At 38.8% G+C, this 21,699-nt stretch overlaps 1 protein-coding gene and 1 non-coding gene across 3 annotated transcripts in view; one reads left to right on the top strand and one right to left on the bottom strand.

Moving 5' to 3' along the window:
- Nucleotides 1–21,699, top strand: part of ARMH3 (armadillo like helical domain containing 3) — a 175,051-nt gene that overhangs the window by 21,553 nt on the left and 131,799 nt on the right. For both annotated transcript variants that reach the window (XM_065923189.1, XM_065923190.1), the window contains exons 7-16: nt 28–102; nt 187–273; nt 4,917–4,973; nt 6,137–6,180; nt 7,231–7,291; nt 9,342–9,388; nt 9,876–9,951; nt 11,511–11,604; nt 16,894–16,995; nt 20,409–20,467. In XM_065923189.1, the coding sequence (XP_065779261.1) occupies nt 28–102; nt 187–273; nt 4,917–4,973; nt 6,137–6,180; nt 7,231–7,291; nt 9,342–9,388; nt 9,876–9,951; nt 11,511–11,604; nt 16,894–16,995; nt 20,409–20,467 (702 nt within the window). The remainder of the gene's footprint in view (nt 1–27; nt 103–186; nt 274–4,916; nt 4,974–6,136; nt 6,181–7,230; nt 7,292–9,341; nt 9,389–9,875; nt 9,952–11,510; nt 11,605–16,893; nt 16,996–20,408; nt 20,468–21,699) is intronic.
- LOC136162039 (U6 spliceosomal RNA) lies at nt 13,231–13,337 on the bottom strand. Its single transcript, XR_010661891.1, has one exon. It is a non-coding gene; the product is annotated as a U6 spliceosomal RNA (small nuclear RNA).

The raw sequence follows: 21,699 nt of genomic DNA, 5'->3' as shown, positions 1-21,699 counted from the left end.
TTTTAAATAGCCTTTTATTGTATTCAGGTGACAGATAACATCAGCCAGAACACTATCTTGGAATATGTAATGATCAACAGCATATTTGAAGCAATTTTACAGGTAGGTCAGTTCCCTTGTTGCCTTTTTCTTTTTTGGATAAATTGCCTCCTCAAGCACTCTCACTGTTGGTGGTTCTGGTTACAGATACTCTCCCACCCGCCGAGTCGTAGGGAACATGGGTATGATGCTGTTGTCCTCTTGGCTTTGCTAGTGAACTATAGAAAATATGAGGTAAGTGAGTCTCTTAATGGACAGCTGCTGTTTTTCTATAATCTTCCTAAATGTGACCACTCCTAGTAATTTTGTTTAATGTAGAAGACATTTTCTTGGTAAATGGTATATAGATTAATTTTGATAAATTAAATTCTAAAAGTCCTATGTTAGATTCCTAGGGTAGAGGTTATAGCTGTTTAAAGGAATCCTGTGGTGTAACTTCTAATAAAGTGAGTAAATCTTTCTTAATGTAGTGGTTCCCAAACCCAGCTTATCATTAGAATCACCAGGATTTTTTTTAAAAAGAAGATGTTTCTGGGTCATACTCTTTATTTATTTGTTTATTTGTTTAGCCATATTATATGGCATGTAGGATCTTAGTTCCCCAACCAAGGATCAAACCCATGCCCCCACCCAGTGGAAGTGCAGAGTCTTAACCACTGGTCCACAAGGGGAGTCCCGGGGCCTTACTCTTTGCACACCAAATCAGAATCTCTTAGGTGATGGGACCTTGTTTTCTTTTTTTTAAGATCTCCTATTGAGTGTGATGCTCAGGGGATTGCGAACCACTGACCTAATGCATCTGTTTTGAAACATTCAACTTATATACTAGTTTTCCATAATGTACTCAGTTGATTTGTATAAATATCACTGTTGGTCTGGGGACTCTCTTTGATTTTGATGGAAGTTGAAGACAGAGCCTTATCCATATTAATTCTGGAGTTTTTTTTGCATTTGAATTAGGGACAGATTTATAGATTTTGAGATAAAGAGCTGAACTCAAAGATTTATACTTGGGTTGGTCATCTACTTGATTCTCCTCAAAAGGTAGAATACACTGGAAAGAAAGGGGACCACTTAGGGAAGGCCAGAACCTCATTGGGGGTTGCTTTGCAGGGAGTATTTGGTACTGGGTCCTGGACACTAGGACTGCTTTACTGAAGCCAGAAATCAGAAGCTACATTGAGGCAACTTGACTTTCTTTATTTAATAAGTAGCAATACTATGACATTCTCATTCCCTGGTGGCTGAGAAGGTAAAGCATCTGCCTTCAATGTGGGAGACCTGGGTTGGATCCCTGGGTGGGGAAGATGCCCTGGAGAAGGAAATGGCAACCCACTCCAGTATTCTTGCCTGGAGAATCCTAGGGACAGGGGAGCCTGGTGGGCTGTCGTCTATGGGGTCGCACAGAGTCGAACACGACTGAAGCGACTTAGCAGCAGCAGCAGCAGCAGCAATACTATGACATTCTCACTCCCTGGTGGCTCAGAGGGTAAAGCATCTGCCTTCAATGTGGGAGACCTGGGTTCGATCCCTGGGTGGGGAAGATCCCCTGGAGAAGGAAATGGCAACCCACTCCAGTATTCTTGCCTGAAAAACCCCATGGATGGAGAAGCCTGGTGGGCTACAGTCCATGGAGTCACAAAGAGTCGGACATGACTGAGCGACTTCACTTTTACTTTCTTTGAATACTATGACAGATGGGCCAACTGGAGGGAATATTTTCATTTTTGAGCTTCTGGATCTTCACTTAGTGATTTTTGATATGTTAAAAGTGATGGGTAACATAAAATATGGAGCTTATTCTTACAAAGAGGGATATGAAAGAAAGGATTCTGTGAGAAAGTAGTACTTAAAGAGGGGCTAGAATATGGAGCAGTGTTAATGTGTTATAAACCCCAGGAATTGATTGTTTTCTTTGTCTCAGAGGAACTGATGAATGGTGTACGGAGCTACTAATAAATAAGTAATTTATCACCAACACCTGTTTTGCTGGTGATCTGGAAGGGCCAGCATGGTAGCCATTTTGATCTCTGTCATGTGTAATTGCCTCTGGGGCCTTATTACAACAGCAAGAAAAATAGCTGAGAAAAAATGCTGAAGGTAGTTAAAGAGAGTTGAGTTATGTGTGATATTAAAGCCCCATCATCAGTAATGAATATTTTTAGAACATTCTGCTGGATGCAGGCCACTCTGAGACAGTGGCTTAGTTTCTCTGAATGTGAACAGAACCCTGGTTCAGCCCAGTAAGACTTTCTGAAATGTCAGCCTGAAAAATTGGACATGGCCGTGGAGCTGGAGAAAATCATATTTCTAGAGTGAGGTATGCATCTCTGGTCTGTCAGAAACCCCAGAAGAATTAATATAGTAGGCGAGGGCAAGCTGGTAGGCATAATTTATCTGGGCTTTGCAGCTTTTGATATAAGTCACTCACCAGAAACCATTAAGGAAACCTGGTGACCATGGAGCAGGAACGTTTTTGACAGGAGTGTGAGGAATTTCTAGATGAACACAGCAAAACTGAAAGCTGGAGAAGTTTTATGCAAAATACAAGAGGGTGTGCTTGGGAGAACCAACATTTTAGTTACCACCACATTTGGTCCCATGACCAATGGGGTAAGTTGTAACCTTTCCAGAAAGGTGCAGAGGGTGCCAGAGAGGCTCCGTGTCCAGCTAAACACAGAGAAGGCAAATTAGGTGTTGAACTTAAGGAATGAAAGTAGTTCTTCCTCACTTCATTTTAGTCATTTAATCTCAAGAGATTACAAGATGCGGCGGGGGGTGGGGGGGGCATTGGGGGAGAGGAGAAAGATCTAGGGAAGCGCAATGAAATTTGTTAAGTATGGTTTAGATCAAATAAATGCTGGACTCTACTAGAGTGATTCTGTGAAGTTTGTAATTCTGACTTGCTGATGAAAAGTAGATTGTCTTGAGTTTTAAAACATGACCAGCAGAATAGGTAGTGTTAAGGAAAATCAGTGTCTGCTGGGATAGAAATTTTCACAGCTTTAAGATCTTGGCCTTCTGGGTTGGCTAAGTCTTCTGAAATGAAGTGACTCAGCCCCCAACTGCTGCCCTGAACATGATGTTTCCTAGATATTACAAAATTGTTTATTGTGTCTGGTTTTGAGTTGTTCTTTCTCTTTTTTCCTTATAGAGCTTGTTTTGAATGTGATAAAAATGTCAGGAGAAAAAATATAACTACCAATAATTGAGCCCTTATTATATGCCAGATACTGTGCTGAAGATTTAACTTTTTTTAAATTTCATAGCAGCCCCAAGGAAAGAAATATTATTCCCCACTTTACAGATGAAGAAAATTGAGCTTAGGTTTGTTAACGTGCCTACCTCGTCACAATTAATAAGTGGAGGAGCTGGAACTTAAAACCTTTAATTTTAGCCACCTTACCCCTTTTCCTCAACAGTTGCTAATGCAGTGGTTGTTCTTGGTAATCAGGTGGTCCTTATTAGTACCTGAGACAGTCTACTTTTGGGAAGGTGAGTAAGTAGGAGTTTCAAAAATTGTGCTAAGAGACAGTTGCCTGCTTCTTCTACTGTAGATCTCATCGTGATGGCATCTCCAGGTCAGCCCACTGCTGATTTTCATTTCCAAGGATCAGCTTGCTTTGGATCTTATCTGAAGTCTGTTGCATCAGCATTGTTGTTAGAGGAAGAAGCGTTGAGAGCCTTTATCTGTTAGATCAAGTAATGAATGAAGTGGGTTTTACCTCCTTGAATTGGGTTGTAGAAAACTTTATAAACATTTGGCTGTTAAAAATAGCAAAGCTTCTCTTTCTCTATTCCCAACTGACATTAGAAAGATGACCTCAGGAACTTGATTAATAAAGTCTGAGGAAATGGGGGTTAGCTTTTTAGTTGGATTTCCAAGTTTCTCAGTGATGTGTTTTCTTGGTTGCTGTAAAAGCTGTTAATCTAAGAACTATTGTTCTGTCTTCTCTTGGGTTAGAATTCATGCCTGAGCTGTAGAGGGTCTTTCCTCACATATCACGTGGGGGATGTTTTTAAGGTGAGCAGGTCGTTGGTTCTCATCCCATCGGTAGGAGATGGCCCAGTTGCTTAATGAGTTTAAATATATGTCCATTTCCATATGCTACCCAGCTGAGATTGAATCTGGAAAAACTCAAGAAATCTTCCAGTGCTTTAAGTGATGGGACAATCATTAAATCCCAGTGTCCTGACCAGATTGTAGTTTGGGTAATTACATCTTTCTTTTCAGTTCCCCTGCAGTGTTATTTGGGTATTGGATCCATAAATGGCCTGTCTGGCTGTTAAGCAGCTGCCACTTTCCACCCCCAAGGTGGCTTTGTTTTACGGGTGGGTGAATCAGTCCTTGGATATAGTTTGTGGAATGGTTAGGGAGCCTTTGGAATGAGGGTGTAAGTTAGCAACTTACACATTTGTGCCTTACGTCAGGGGAGCTTTTATGTCCCCCAAATGACAGCTGTCCCTATGCACTCAGTAAATTATTGTCAGGATAGGACAAAGTGAGTGTTGTGGAGTGTTCACTTACTTCTAGAAAGAAGAGGGAAACATGAGAGAAGAGGCAAAGGCCTGAGCTGATTCAGCCTAGAGGAAAATGCAGGTAGAATAGAATTGTGTGTGTGTGTGCATGTAAACGTACACATGCTTGGGGGGGATGTGTGTGTGTCTGTCTGTCTATGCGTGCTTGGCGAATGCCCATGCACAGAAAGATTTACTGGAAATGGAGGAAGTCAACTGGCAAGATAGTTGGGCATAGGTATTAGGAACATCACTCTAGAGAGAGCGTCTTGGAAGGATTTTTGTTAACACTTTGTTAAATAACTAATGGGTTCTTAACTAGGTCACACTCACCTGCAGTCTCTTCTTTTGTTTAATAGTCTGTGAATCCTTATATTGTGAAGCTGTCTATTGTGGATGATGAAGCCACCCTCAATGTGAGTATCTGGATTCTTGTGTTTTAATTACTTGCCTTTGTTGGCCTTACTTTAATTGGATATTTAGAACAGAGAGTAGGAAACTATTGTGTTAATTTCATCTGGCTATAAAGAGGGAATAGGTATTTCTTTTTAGAGCATTGTGCTACTATCCATGGTTTTCTATTTTCTCATGGAAAGAAGGTTTGAGGGGATATTTGCTTGCTAATTATGATGAAATGGTCAGTTATACTTCATGTTCTAGTATGCTGAGCTTGATTATCCTACAGAGTCAAGAAGTGACATTTCTAAGAGTAAGATTTAGATGGTATGTCAAATCACTTTAAATATCTTACAGTTATACCTCAATAAAACTGAAATTTTTAAAAAAAGGCTTGGATGACTAAATGTTGGGAGAGTTCTTATAGAACTAGTCAGATTATATTTACAGCCTGCCTTGATGAAGCTGAACTGTGGAGGATGATGTAATATCTGGTACATATATCCTTGGAGGTTTGGAAAATAAAACTTGATCCCTCAATATAGGGAGGAAGAAGATGACCAGGTGTATGGTTTTATTCTCTTTCTGTCTGCCCTCTTCGTTTTAATTTCACTTATGAAGGAAAAAAAAAGCACACATGATTCATTCTTATGGCCTTAATTGATCTTTGTGATATGCTTAGCGGGTTCTAGGGGGAAGGTTGATAAGTTACTTTAATATTTATTGGATGCTTCTTTCTGTTACACTACTGTTTTCCTGTGGTCTGAAAGAGAGTGGCTTGTCTGTATGTACCTTCATTTAAGGTGGGACTCGTTGTCACTTTTATTGTGGGTTGTTTTTAGAGACATCTGAGAGCTTTTTGTTTAAAGATTCTAACTTAGTCTTTTCTTTTGAGGTGACAATGTCCCCAGTGAAATTGTCGGTGGTCTGGGCTGGTCTGTTTCAACTCTTGCTATTCTGTTTTAATTATATCTAGAAACATTAAGTAATGTAATTAGATCAGAAAAATCTTTCCAGAGAAGTTCCTTTTCATCCATTGACAAGTCTCTCAGAATTTCTGTCCTTGTTGCCTACTTTCAGGTAAAACTTGCTGGGTTTGGACCGTCATTAGTGTTTTCCGTGGTCTAGTCATAGCATCACCACCAGACCCTTATTTCACCTGTGGTGTCTTTTTTCTCTCTAGGGAATGGGGCTTGTGATTGCTCAAGCTTTATCTGAGTACAACAGGTAAGTCAATCTGAATTCAGTTTCATTTGAACTGGTTGAGTCAGGTACAGGTTTGTTAAGAGTTCTTGGGTGAACATCCCTTACCTATCCTAGAAGAGTATTCAGAGGTATAGCTACTGGCAGATTCATTTGCTCTAGCTTGACTTGATGGCTTTAGCAGGGGTTGCTTCTAACACTAGGAGAAAAGTAGCCACCACATTAGTGTCTATCTTTTGTTTAAGCAACTCTTAACATTAAACATTCTTTTGCAACCTTTGACATTTTATTGCAGAGCATTTTAACAAATTTTCCAGCCACAGGCAGGCTATTCCATTTAGCTCAATGTATCATTTAAATACCATTTCTATGTAAAAAAAGGTTGTGAAGTGGTGCTTCTTTTTTGTATGCTTATAGAAAGGAAGAAAAGAGATAGCGCTGAATTCTCATTTTATCAGTAATTAACTGCAGTTTCTCAGAGTCCTGTCTATCTGGGGGCTCTTTTCTTCGATTCTTGCTTTCCCCCCACCCTTGCTGCGGATAGGGAGGATTTGGTATTCATTGAATGGAAACCAGAATTGTATCTAATCCTGGCAAGGGCCAGGCAGGATCTTTCTTACTCCTTTCCAGACTTTCCTCATGTACAATTGGGTGTTGGAATTTCAAATCTGTCCCATCTCCACAAATAGTTGAGCTCACAGATTCCCCTCCTTTTCCTTCAAAAACAAACAAGATTTTCACTGTTACAGCCTTAATTTTACTGCCACACTTTTCAAGTAATAGTCTGTTTGGGAAATAACTGGATCAGCCATATGTTAGAGCATTTCACACTTTTGCAGCTTGCTTTCTAAGTCTCTCCTGAAGTAGCTGGGCATTTTGGTGTACGCTACCTCAAGAGCAGATGGGTGCCTCTTAGCTTGCAAGGCAAACTGCAGAGGCTCAGTAGTTAGAACGTTTTTGTTTTCTGGAGTCAGTGAAATTCTGCCAGTGAGCTGCCCTGATTACCTAGTATGCCAAGGACAAAGACATATGTGATAAATAACACTAAAGTTGAATTTAGTTATTTTTGTTCAGGCAGTATAAAGACAAGGAAGAAGAACACCAGAGCGGTTTTTTCTCTGCTTTAACAAATATGGTAAGTCCTACTTGTCTTTTTTTTTCTCTCCCCTGTTCAAAAATATATGAGATCTTCTGGGGTAGACAAGTCTGGACTCAGAAGTTTAGATATTTGAGATAATGATGATTAGGGGAGAGAGGCTGTTCATAGCAGATTTTTTGGAGAACTATATCTCTTCTAGTGATTTCCAAACCCAAGTGAGGCAGGGCAAAGAAGAGCTCTGATTTCTCTGGGGCTGGGTTGTTTTTTTTTTTTTTTTCCCAAATTAATTCAATTTTTTTTTTTTTAAATTTATTGGCTGTGTTGGCTTGTGGCACACAGGCTCTCCACTTGCACCTTCAGAGCATGCAGGCTTAGTTACTATGAGGCATGTGGGATCTTAGTTCCCTGACCAGGGATTGAACTCATGTCCCCTGCACTGCAAGGTGGACTCTTAACCCCTAGACCACCAGGGAAGTCCCTAATTCAATTTTTTTAAGGCTACAAAAAAAAAAAAAAAAAAGGTTCATATTAAGCCAGACTTTTGCTTCCTGAAGAACTGGCTCAGAAAAAAAAGAACCAGAAAAAAAAAAAGACAGTTGGCTCTGTTTGAGGACAGGTATGGAACACAGCATAGAGGGTTTAGATCTGAGTCCAACCATAAGCGATCCTTGGCTGGCTGCTGTGACCCCTTCATCATTTGTAGCTGGTCCTGGAGTTGAGGGATTGGTGCAGTGATCCGAACCACTCATCTTAAAGGTTTAGGATCTGGGCTGAGGGCTCCATGGTTTGGGAAAATTATTGGTTCAGTTTGCAAGACTCTTGAGCAAGGTATGTCAACCTTAGCATGGTAGGTATTTTAGGCCAGATAATCTGGGGCTAATTTTTAAGAGGTAAATCTAAGGTCTCAGAATTTAGGCAGATTCAGAAAGTCTGTGTTCTTGAGTATTAGTATTGAAGTAATCAGCCCTAGGGCAAGACAGATTTTGAGTTCATTGTAAGGAACAGCAGGCCCCGCCCCACCCCCACCACCCAAAAGGCAACTTTTCCCCTGCAATCTGCTTTTTTCATTCTCAGAACCTACTTTCAAGGAAAGGAAATGATAAGCTCTTTAATTCTGAAGCACAAATGGGTAGTCCCTCAGATGTTAAAACAATGTGAGGGCTGTATCAGTATTTGATTAGATGCATTAGATATAATCATATTGCTTCCAGGGACCTTTGCCTTTTAGCCAAGAAGAAAAAGTTTTGTACCAAATAAATGGAGCTCCGGCTGCATGGATTTGGGCATCAACAAATAGGTGGAAAAGGCAATTTTAGAAGGATGGGCATCTGTCTCTGCCTCTGATATCTCATATATTGGAGGCAACCTATTCCATTTGCTTATTCAGCTGTCCTGCCTAGGACACAAACAAAAGATTTCATGATGTGAAAGATGTATAGTAGGTTTCATTTAGACTAGGGGTCCCCAGCTTCTGGGATCCAATGCCTAATGATCTGAGGTGGAGCTGATACATTAATAATAGAAATGTGCAGAATAAATGTAATGCACTTGAATCATCCTGAAATCATCCCCCTATCCCCTGGTCTATGGAAAAATGGTCTTCCACGAAACTAGTCCCTGATGCTAAAAAGGTTGCTGACCGTTGATTTAATAGTTCTGGTCTGAAACCCAAATAATCCCCCAAAGACGACTCTGTGCTGGATGAACAGCCTGCTTTCTGTAATGCTTTTTGTGAGTTAGTTTGTTTCAGATAAGCACCTTCCAGGACAGAGGCAAAGTGATGAAGATGTTTAAGTTATCATTTACTTGTTGTCAGTGGTTACTGAACTAACACATAGGAGACCTGGACAAAAGTACTGGGATGATTTTTTTTAAGTCCCTTTAAGCAAAGACAGTTTAGGGGAGTTTCATGACTTATGATTCTTTTAAGATCTTCAAAGTGAGCTGGTTTTGTTGTGTGTGACTGGTGGGCCAGGATTCCCTCATGCTGCAGTTTGTTTTTTTCACTGATTAAAGGCTTTGTAGTGCCCAGAGCTCCTCTCACATTTCCCTGCTATAACTCTGCAATTCCCCTTTTCTTCCACAGGTGGGCAGCATGTTCATAGCAGATGCCCATGAGAAAATCTCAGTTCAGTAAGTGCCTGACATTCTTGTGCGGTGACTTGAACTTCAGTGTGGACTTTCTTACTGGATATGAAAGTGTGAAACTTCATCTCTGCAGATTCAGATTATTTTTTTGATGATCTGTCAAATGTTTCTTGAGTTTAAAATAATAATGGAACTTGCATGTATTGAGCTCTAAGAAGTTATAAAACTGTTCCCAGCTATCTCTGAAAGGAAATAAAGAGGGCTTGGTGTCTGAGCCAGTTAATAACTTAACTGGATTGGGGTGAAAAAGTGAAAGGGGGAAATAGTGAAGTAGGTAAGAACAGATCTAAGGAATTAAAGTGCCGACTGTATTTCCTTTAAATAAGCCGAAAAAGGAGATAATGGAGCATTAGAAATTCAAAGGGATTAATGAGGAGTTGGGGTGAAATCTTATCTTGATGATTATACTCTTTTACCTTCTTCTACCTTCTTCATTATAAGAGACTCTCCAATTTGCTCTCTTTTTCTTTAGAACCAATGAGGCCATCCTTCTGGCACTTTACGAAGCTGTTCATTTAAATCGCAACTTTATCACAGTGTTAGCCCAGGTTGGTTATATTAAAAACTTCAGTTCTTTTTCTCTCTGATTTTCATACAGATTCACTCCATTGAAAAGCCTATCTGGCTGTGCTCATGTAAACTCTACTTTGCATTGGTGAGCTGTAGTTAGTAACTAAAGAGTTGCATCAGTTGCCTTTGCTTCATGCTCTCCTTAAATAAGTATGTTTCCATCTGGTGCTGAAATGGAACTGGTAACATGCCAAGTTAATGGTCTTGACCAGTTGACTGATTCTTCTAACCCAAATGAGTTGAGATTATTTCATTTTGCTCACTGGAAATCCCTTAGTATTATCTGCCTATACGGATTTTTTTAACAGGCTTTCTGCTTCCTAAACCTCTGTGGAATTACAACCAGAGAAAAAATAGGCCATGTCACTTATGTTATTATCTCATCCATTTCCAGAGAAGAAAAGTACAAAATATCCCATGTAACATAAGGTTAGCTGTTAACCAAAAAAAAAAAAAAAAAAAAACAAAAACGGTCAACAAATATTGAAAGCAGGAAGTCATAGAATCCTGAGTACTGGGTCACTTGCCTAAGGGATGTCCTAAGTTGTTGGTACAGAAGGAGCTAAAATAGGCTGAGAACTCAAGTGCTGCCCTGAAAGCTGTCTTTAAAAATTGATGAAGTGTTTTTAAAGTCAGACTGTTTAAATTATGTATGAAGTTTTCTTTTAAGGGAAAGTGTACTTATGCTTTTTTCTCAAAAGGTAGTTATGTATGCGAGCCACTGAGTTTCAACAACAACAAAAATAAGGTCAAAAAGCAGTGTGCTGGTTTGGGGGTCTGGTTTGTTGGTTTAGCAGTTCTCATTTTTCACGAATGATCACATGAGGCTTTATCCATGATTCTCATGATGTTCCTTGTTAGCTCTCCAGATTCTGTAATTGATTTTAAAGGAAAAAGTGAGGAGGGTAAAATCTGGTAAAACTATTGGGGGGGAGAAGGGAGCCTGATTCTCAAGAGCTGATGTGGCAAGGATGGCTAAGGAAGGTAAGGGAAAGAGGAGTCATCTCTTTTGGTCACTATTGAATGTCTCCGCCCATGTTTCTACCTTCCCACCCCGTACACTCTTTTTTGTAGTGGAACAAGGAGGGCTGCCCTCTGCAAAGCCCTTCTTGTAATATCTGTTATCCCTTTGGCTCACCTGCACTTATTAGTTGACTTATGTGGTCATCAGAATAGTCTGTAGATATGTTTTGAGTTGATCAGATAATAGTCCCTTCTCAGGTTCAGATAGGATTGCAAATGCCCTTTTTTGTGTGTGGAATATTTCTGTGTATTTGTTTACCCCAGTTTTTTATTCATATGGTTCTGTAGGTAAACTTACATAATGGGAACTTAGTTACTTAAAGAAAACTAGCCTGCAGAGTTTATTAGAGTTTAGCAAGCATCAACAGTAATCAGGTACTAATAGGAATGAAATGGAGAAGCAGTCTCTCCTCAGTGAGTTTCTGTCTGTTTATGAGGCCAGGAATACCAGAAAGGTTACGCAGAGGACACCTGCAATCTTTCTTTTCTTATCCTTATCCGTGTTCTCTTTCAGAGTCATCCAGAAATGGGCTTGGTGACAACCCCTGTCAGTCCTGCTCCAACAACCCCAGCCACACCACTTGGGACCACACCACCCTCCTCTGATGGTAAGTCTATCACCTCCTTTGTTTTCTTGATTAATACAATCTTGAATCTTTAGGGGTGACTGTAGTTTTTTTTTTTTCTTTTTTTTTTCTGACAAAAAGCATAACTGTTAGTTCTTTTGCTTAAGAAATTATCTTTAGGATTCGTGAAACTCTAAAGAAAAGATAGTCAATGCTTTCCTCTATGAGAATCTATGAAACTCCAGCTTGCCCTCCTTAGGGAATGGTTGTAGAATCATGGAAATGCTAGATTTAAAAGGGACCTCAGAGACCAGTGATGCCTGTCTTGCCAAACTCAGGATACTTGTGAGGCTCAGATGAGATATTTTATGACTATCTCACTGAAATAAATGGAAAATGGTAAAATCATCTCATGTTATCATTTGACAAATGAGGGAATTGAAGCCAGGGAAGTATGAGGTTTGCCTAAGATTAGTGAGAGCTGACACTAAGAACCTTGCATGGATCATTGTTGGGACCATGCCTGTTTTGTGCACCACTAAATGCCCAACATAGTGCCTGGCATGGTTACTGCTTAGTAAATATTTGTTGACTAAATGAATGTGAAAATGAACTTGGAATTTGCTCACTGTTATGTGTCTGCCAGGCACACCCAGTTAGAAAATGACAAGTGTGTAATAATTGGGAATTTGCTGGGTATTTAAGATTTCTCTCCTTTAAAAGATAACAACAACAAAATTCTACTTTATAAATCTTATCACTGGAAGTTATGAAAAGGGTAATAGAAAAGAAATTAAGAATTTTGCCCAGTAAACTTTGTGTCCACCTGAATTGGTTCTAATGTCAGCTGAGTGTGCTTGAGGGAATAACTTAACCTAAAAATAGTCTTCATTAATACTTGATGTTTTGCCTCAAATATTGAACTCATTTTGGGTAAAAAAATTGTGCCCCTCTACTGTCTCTATTTGATATGACCATCTTTGCTCTGCTGTTTCTCCTTCAAACTTTGATATAACACCTATGGCATTAGCATTTCAAGGTAGTACAAGCAGTATTAGTACGAAAGTATTACTGGGAGGTACCACTGATATTCAAGTCTGTGGTAGCAAGTTGGATCTGTTTTCAGCTGATAGTCAAATTCCAAAATACAGATTTCCCCTGTTCTCTGAAAGCAGAGCTTTCCTACACAACCTTTTATAAGCTGAAATTGCATTGCGTAAAGCAAAGAAGCAAATATCTTAGGTTGCAACTTGCTAATGGATGCACAGAGTAAATTTAGATAAAGCACAGATGCTCACAAACGCAGTTCAGAACTGGGTGGCTTGATTCTTACATACTGCGTGTAGTTTGTGGGGAAGGAATTGAGTGGTATCACTCTCACTGCTGGGGATGCTGATGCCTCTCTTAAAACTTGCTGCAAAACAAACGCTGAACACTGTTTTCATTTTTTGCCTTTTCTCTTTCTTTCTTCTCACCCCATCACTCTTGTTTCTTGTTACTTTCATTTCTAATTGTTGATAGGTGGTAGGATTTTTTTTCTACTTTTCTTTGCCTGAATTTGAGAAAATAAAGTTGAATGTGTGTACTTAAAAAATTTTTTTTCAGCTTTATTGAGATGAGTTGATACACACATACATTGTAAGAAGACTCCCCCTATCTTTTTTTTTTTTAAATATGGAACACTTCACGAATTTGCATGTCATCCTTGCGCAGGGGCCATGTTAATCTTCTCTGTATCGTTCCAATTTTAGTATATGTGCTGCCGAAGCGAGCACAAAACTCCCCCTATCTATTAACACATCCGTTACCGCATGTATTTTTCTTTTTCTTTTTGGTAGGGGATGAGAACATTTAAGTTCTACTCTCTTAGCAAATTCAGCTATACAATATAATATTATCAACATGGTCACCGTTTTAATGTTTTACATTAGATCTTCAGATTTTGCTAATCTGAAAGTTTGTGGCCTTTTACCAACCTCTCCCTATTTCCTCCATCCCCTAACCCCTGACAACCACTTTTCTACTCTCTCTTTCTATGAGCTTGACTTGTTTTTTTAAAATTCCACATGTAAATGATGCCATATAGTGTTTGTAGTATCTTGGGTACTGTCAATAATGCTGTAATGAACATGGGAGTGAAAATATCTCTTTGATATCCTATTTTCATTTCCTTTGTATATATACCTACAAGTGGGATTGCTGGATCGTATGGTAGTACTGTTTTGAATTTTTTGAGGAACCTTTATACAGTTTTCCTTAGTGGTTACACTGATTTTCAGTCCCATTAGCAGTACATAGGAGTTCCCTTTTCTCCACATCTTTACTATTACTTGTTATCACTTGTCTTTTTTTTTGGCCACATGACTTATGAGATCTTAGTTCCCAATCAGGGATTGAACCTGGGCCCTCTGCTATGAGAGCCCGGAGTCCTAACCACTGGACCTTCAGGGAATTCCCTGACTTATCTTTTTAAAAAATTTTAATTAATTAAAAAATTGTGGTATAGTTGATTTACAATGTTATATAAGTTTCAGGTATACAGCATAGTGGTTCACAAATTTTATAGGTTATACTTCATTTATATTGGAGAAGAAAATGGCAATCCACTCCAGTAATCTTGCCTAGAGAATCCCATGGGCAGAGGAGCCTGGATAGGCAACAGTCCATGGGGTCACAAAGAGTCAGACGCGATTGAGTAACTAAACAACAAATAGTTACTATAAAACATAGGCTATATTCTCTGTGATATGTGATATATCCATGTAGCTTATATAGTATATATACTGGTATGTACCTGTTAATTCCCTACACCTATTCTGCCCCTCCCCATTTTGCCTTTTTTTCTTTTTTTTTAAAACATTTGTTTATTTTGGCTGCACCAGGTCTTTGTTGCAGCATGTGAACTCTTATTTGGTGATCTAGTTCCCTGACCAGTAATTGAACCTGGGTCCCCTGCATTGAGAGCACAGTCTTACCCCTGGACCACCAGGAAAGTCCCTGCCTTTTTTCTGAAAAGTGAAAACCGTCTTTAGACTTTGCATTAGTGAAAACAAGTACTAAGGTAGTTTTTTTTGTGGAGCAAAGTGACTTTTGTAAAATGAGCTTTTGAAAAGCAGGGCACAACAGTATCTTAATGAGAAAGAACATGTAATAGGATTGCCTGCTTGTTCTCTGCTTACTCTGGTCACCAAATAAAATTCCAACAGAAATACTGTTTTTTTTTTTTCTTTAACGATGAATCTTTCCTGGTTACCATGGATATCAAAAGGCTTGTGTCTGTGTGCACGCATGTGTGCATGTTTGGGTTCCCATAGCATATATATCTTTGTCTATACCTATATATCTGATTTCACGTGATGTTGGGGTTTGGATGCTTCAGAGAACTGCCTTTCAAACTGTTCATTGTGAACACTTCCACCCACACACTTGATTATGCAACTTGATTTGTGCTTGCTTACCTACAACCAGTGAGGTTTTACTTTTTCTAGTGGGAAGATTGGAGTCAGCCCACTTTCAAATGACTATCTCCCTTGACAAAGGCTGCTGGGAAGAATTACGAAGGAATAACTCTTAGGAAGCAGATTTTATTTTTTTTAATTTTTATTTTTTTTAATTTAAATTATTTATTTATTTCACTTTACAGCATTGTATTGGTTTTGCCATACAGGAAGCAGATTTTAATTTGTGAGGGATTTTATTCTGTTGATATTGCTTCTATTTTTTTTTTTTTTCCTTTTTCTTCTCTTCTAACTCATTTCCTTTTTGTAGGGGTCCTATGTCTTATAAGCCTATCCTCAAGTTTTGGTTTTTTAATTAGTTTTTAATATAACTGGTGCTCAGTGGCCTAGTTATATTTAAAGGTATGTCCCTGTTGCCATTATTTTTAAAAAGTCAGCAGTTTAGCTAAAACATTTGTTCTCAGTTCAGACTTGACATTTGACAACTCAGCCTTGGCATGGGAGGATTTTCTTGTAAACTAAAAATACATATACTTCTATATTTCTGCGTATTATGTAAGGCAGTTTTCTAGTTATCTCTGTGTTTGAGTGGGGGGATAAAAGTCCCACTTACCAGACCAATGCCTCTTTGTATTGGACAAACGAAGGATTATGGACTCTGAGCTTCAGAATAGGCTGTAGTTTGAAATGATAGTCTCAAGTCATTAATCCATAACATGAATTTTAAGATATATTAGTATTTCAACATAAAAATATATTTGTCTTTTATTAGTTCTTGGGGGCTGAACTGTGGGAAAACAGCCAAGGGTTGGGAATACTAATTTCTTCTCATAAGGCTTTTTGCTGTGCTTGCTCTGTATCACGGATCCATAATATGCAAATGTTTTCCATTGTTAATAAATGTTCTCAGCATACATCGTAATGACTTCAGAGGGATTCATTATGGTTAAGAATACATATTATGAATAATATCCCAAACTCAGCTGAGTCTTCATAGGTGAAGATATGACAGAAAACTATAGATCCTCTAGTTTTTCTAGGCAATCATGAGTTTCCTTTTTTTTGTATATAATGTCTTAGACAGTGTAAAAGTACTTAACAAGATGTCTAAATCTCATTTAAAGTATTAGAAACTTGGGGATCTGTTTTAAGGCTATCCTGTGTGGGTCAGCCCTAGTCTGGTCCCCTGTTGTTCATTGTTACTGTGGCACAGAGAATGTGAGCAGGGGTAGTTTCTCCAGCAAGCAATTATGTATATAAAACTGTTCTCAGTCAGTAATGTCCACCTGTTTTCAGTCTGGTATTCTTTCAGGTTCCCTTTTGTGGGGAAGGGATTAAGAAGTAGAATTTGAAAGTATTTCTGTCTTACCTTTTTTCCCTTCTATCTTGCGTATTTCCAGCCTAAAGGCTTATTCTCAAAATTGAGCAAGATTTTTCCATATTAGGAATGAATTGTCATTTATTTTAAGCAGTAGACTCATCAAAGCAAGGCTCATTTATATTCAATACAGCTCTTTCACTTAGGTACAAATTAAAGTGCTTTTTAGAAGGGCCTTGAACCCTTTTGGTTTGCTTGGAACTAGAAAGTGGAATCAAAATACCCTTCTTAGAACTTTGGGAGAAAAGCACTCTTCCTTTAGAAAGGCATTCTTAGATAGGAGAGAAGGACTTTGGGCTTAATCTGGGGGGTGGGAAGAGCTCTAGAGGCCTAGGAAGACTAGATAATAGTGTTATGATAAGCACTCAGTCTTTCCTCTGTTTTGGAGAAAGATTCTTTTGTGATTTCCTTGCCTGCTGGCAAGTTGTCTGTATAGGTAGAAGTGTTAAATGGAATATGTTACAGGCTGAATGCATTTTATCTGTTTTATTCCAGTTATAAGTTCTGTGGAACTCCCACTGGATGCAGATGTACAGACCAGTAATCTACTGATAACCTTCTTAAAGTATAGCTCGATTGTCATGCAAGACACCAAAGGTAAGGCATTCTCCTTTGAGAGCTCAGGAAGCAGGAGGTGGTAGGTAGCTGCTTAGCTTGATCAAGGAGCAGCATTAATACTTGTAAGAGATGACCCATTGGGACCTCCTTGCAAAGTGATGGTCCTGATTACTGGAAAATTTCTCACTGCCAGATGGCAATTAGATGGTGTTGGGAAAACCTGGAGCTGGAGCAGGAATGCTCCAAAATAAAACAGAGAAAATAAATTGATCTCTACAAAGACTAGCACGTCTTCAAAATAGATTTTGGTAAGTAGATGCAAACTCTTATGTGTGGGAAGTGAGGGGATTAGCATGTTTCAGGGAATTCCCTTTTGAGGACAAGAACTGAAAACATCAGCTCATAGTGAGAATTAGGACTGTTGTGCAGAGTACAGTAGGAAGAGGTGAGATTCAGAGGGACTGTGTTCTTTAACACTTAAAATAGAAGTGTTAGTCCTCATCCGTGAAATGCAGAACAGAAGTGGGAGAGAAATAGGTATTAGAAAAGCTTGATATTATTTTGTTCTTCCTCTGTTGATGATTTTTCTGTGATCTTTTTTAACTGGTGGTAGGGTAGTGGAATAGGTGGGCTAGAAGAAGAAATTGGGAAGAAACCCAGCAAATTCTCTTCAGTATATATCTCAAGGTTTTTTTTTTTAAGCCTAGTTTTTTCTTTAAACTGGATCTATATGAGTGTTTACAATTTTATTTATTTATTTTTAGTATATATATCTATTGTAAAATGCACATAATGTAAAATTTACCATTTTAACTATTTTTAAGTGGCACTAAGTATAATTGTGCTGTTATACATGCATCAGTGTTTCCTGAGGCCGTTGCTTCTCCTTTTTGGAAATCGGTAACCTCTCCCTTTTTCTGGAAATACTGCAGCAACCACAGAAAGCAAAAAACTGCATAGCTGTGACCCTGAAAATAAATTTCTAGCTTTGCTTGATATAACACAGTGAATTGAGGCCCTTGAAACTCACTTTTAGCTTTAATGGTTATATAATCCTCATTGTACTGATCACTGTGCCATCCATAAAATAAATAGAAGGCAAAATTGAGGGTAGATTAATTGCAGCATGAGTGGTCTCAGGCTGTTTCTGTAAATTCTGGCTGGGTTAGATCTTTGCTAAAAGGAAGCCTTAATATAGTAGGATACAACAGGCTAAATATGGTTAAGTATGATGAAGAGTTAATTTCAGAACGATACTTGTGTGGCTTCATTGGCCCAGCTCCCTTCCTGTTGATTAAGACCCTGACCTGGCTAACAGGATCTAATTATTTTAGTGGCAATAGAAGCAACTTTTTCTTGGCTCTGCTCCTCCTTCCCTTCCCCCCAGTACTATTTTGTCTTCTTTATTATATATCGTTTGCTGCCTATAAGAATACTTTAAATATTTATTACTATTAGATTATAAAGTTTATAATAAGCATAATAAAATGGCGTAGGTTAAAAAGTATAATAATAAAATGAATGTATGTGAACTTATCAGTCAACTTAAGAAATTACTAATGATGTTGAAGCTACCTATGTGTCCCTTCCCCAGCTATTTCTCTCCTCTCCGTGATTCAGAATTTTGTGTTTGTTATCACCTTAATTTTGGCTGTGCTTTCAAAGTTTTTTTTTCCTGAGGTTATTATTCTGCCTTGGGTATTGTCACCCTGAGGGAATATCTGCTCAATCTTTAAGATAGGCAAGAGATAAAAATACTAGAAATATATATCTATGCATACAGAGCCTAAAGTTGATTGACCAACGTTTTTGATTTTTGGTATGATTAAACAAATTTTTTATTGTTCTTGTTCTTTTGTGCTTTTATGAAGTTTAAAAATGAATAATAATGAAATATGCTTTATTTTTGTAATCAGGAACAGTTTTTTTAAAGTGGAGAGAGAGCTGCAGGCTTTTCTGCAAGAGTTGCTTATCAGCTTTTTGAGGAAAGGGAAGGATAGTACCAGAGAAGCTCTGTGGCCAGGGATAGGTAGAAAAGTCTCACAAATATGGTTTTGTGTTAGCAAGGCATTTCTTTTCTGGCTGCTTAGGGACTCTGCTGTAGGCTACTGGGATGTCAGATAGGATCATCATTACTCTTTTACACTGCCTATTGCTAAGGAGAGGTAAATGTATTTCTTTGACCATGACCCTCCTTATGCCTTCTTAACTGTCAGGTTTTGGTTTATAGATTTCATCTTTGAGGAAGTAACAGGTTAATGTCAGGATGAGTACTGTTAGCTAACTTTCACAGCATGGTAATCTGTTAATAGTATCTCTCCAGGATGGACTTTACTCTGGGTCCTATCAAAGCTAATTTGAAACAACATAAGCCATTTTTCTGTTTTGGATATGCTGGTATAACCCTCTTTTTACCTCCAGTTCACCACCTCACCCACAAACATCCTGGAAAGCAAAAAAGTTTTAATGGTTCTGGTAATTGGCAGTGATGGGTTAGTTCTTTCTGGGTCCTTTGTGTGGGCTTAGAGCCCAGTTGTTGAGGTTGCTTTCTTTTTTAATAACTAGAATGTGAGTTCTGGGAGGCCACAGACCTTTCTTTAGTCCAGTACTATATCTCTACTGCCCAGCATAGTGCCTGCCACATATGTGTATGCTCAGTCATGTCCGACTCTTTGTTACCCTCATGGACTGCAGTCCTCCAAGCTCCTCTGTCCATGAAATTTTCCAGGCAAGAATACTGGAGCGGGTTGCCATTTCCTCCTTCAGGGAATCTTCCTGAGCCAGGGATGGAACCCACGTCTCCTGCATTGACAGGAGGACTCTTTACCACTGAGCCACCAGGGAAGCCCTGCCTACCACATAGTCGGTAATAAATAAATATTTGTGGAGTGAGTAGCTTTGGCAGGAAGAAAAATGATCAAGAGTTCCCAACTTTCCTGGTTGTAAGTAATGTTCACATTGTAAGGAGAGCATGAGCTGGATCCTAGTTTCTAGTTAATTTCTTTCTGGTTCTGCTGCCAGTTTGCTATGAACAGTTATAAAAATTTTCTAGATTTTGTGGTAGATGAGTAAAGATAGTGGTGCTTTAACTAGTGGATGATGTAGAGTTGGAAAAGGAATGGATCTGACTGTCCAGAGCAAAAGGCTGATATGGAAACAAAGGGCATGGCCCTGATTTGGGCCACAGTATTAGGGACTGTTAACAATAATTGAATGGTTCTCAGGAAGATGTTTAGCTGTCTGTCATACTACTGGAACACTTAAGAAAAAAATCTTATAGGAGAATTCTTTTGTCTAGAAGAAAAGAATTACTTTAGTAAAACCTTGATTTTCGTTCATGAATTTTATGGGGAAAGAAAGTATGAATGTTCTTTTTGATGATGCACATCTTTATTCTCTATAGAAACATGGTCTGGATGATTTAGAGAGAAGGATTTATTTTTTCTTTTCAGATGAGCACCGGCTTCACAGTGGCAAACTCTGTCTGATTATCCTTACATGTATTGCAGAGGTAGGTCTCACCAGCCTTCTGGTATTAGCTAATCTCTTACAAAAAATGATCTCTTTTCTACCCTTCTCTCCAGTTCCTGTCTGTTGACTTTTAGGGACCTAAAGTTTGGGAGAGAAAATCTTCCCCCTTTATATTATCTCCTTCACTGGAATGTAAGCACCAGTAGGTCCTTTGTCTTCTTCGCCAGTGTTTTCTCAGTGTCTGGCATGTAGTAGAGGGTCAGTTAGTATTTATTGCATGACTTCATAATGAATTCATATGATAACTGCTGTAATTGAGAACTGGAAGATTCTAGCTCTTAAGAGTTTGGAACTCTAAAGAGACTTACACCTCTTCAGAAAAAAAACAGTCCTGCCCCTTTAAAACTATTTACACTGAATCTTTTGCATTTAGCAAAATGAAAAAAGGAGCTCAGGTTTCTGTGGGGAGAGGTGGGGAGAAAAGCTGAGGGATGGGCATTGGAAACAGTAAAGTTGGATTGATTGTAGTTTGATGAAGAACAAGAACCAGAGGGTAAATAAAGAAGAGACGCAAATTGGGCTTTGGAAAGAGTCACTTTTGGCTGGATTAATTAGGCCTGAACTCACCTTAAATCTTGTTGGCAACAGAGGTCTGGCAGAAATTGAGTCAATTTAGAGCTGAATTTGTAGTTTCAATCTCCTCTTTCACTTACTCCTTATTCGGATCTTTTCTCTCCAAAGAAAAATAGTTAAGGTGTGGTCCGTGTGGAGCAGAGATCTCCCTCAGTCTTTCCATTTTTATGTTTGCTGTGGAAAGTTGACCTACTTTTCACCAGGTTAGGAGTAGCTGTAGAAGAGCTGCTTATTAGCAGTGGGCCTGGTGTAATTGCTTTTCAAAAATCTTTCTAAGAAAATCATTAAAGGAGTTGTTTTTCACAAATTGTAGCAGTTCCTAGGAATTGGAGTTTGTAGGCATGTCAAATCTTCAGAAAAGGTGTTGGGAAAGAGCCAAGGGATGTTTATTACTGATTCATTTGAGAGGTTTTTGATTTTCCATCAGTCTTCAGAAAAGCCAGGGATATACAGGATCTTACCTGTTGCCATGCTGCCTGAGTAAGCAGTTTTCTTTTGCTGTGCCAAGCCTGTTCCCGGCAGAGTGCAGACCTTTCTTCTTAATTGCAGATCCTCAAGTGTAGACTGCACATGTAACCTGCAGTCCCTGTGCTCCTCGGGCAGATGGGAAGCAAGAGAGAACAGGAAAACAGATTCCTC

Source organism: Muntiacus reevesi, chromosome 2 (genome assembly GCF_963930625.1).
Source record: "Muntiacus reevesi chromosome 2, mMunRee1.1, whole genome shotgun sequence".
NCBI lineage: Eukaryota > Metazoa > Chordata > Mammalia > Artiodactyla > Cervidae > Muntiacus > Muntiacus reevesi.
The sequence above is the reverse complement of the archived record's forward strand: the minus strand, read 5'-3'. Positions and strand labels throughout refer to the sequence as shown.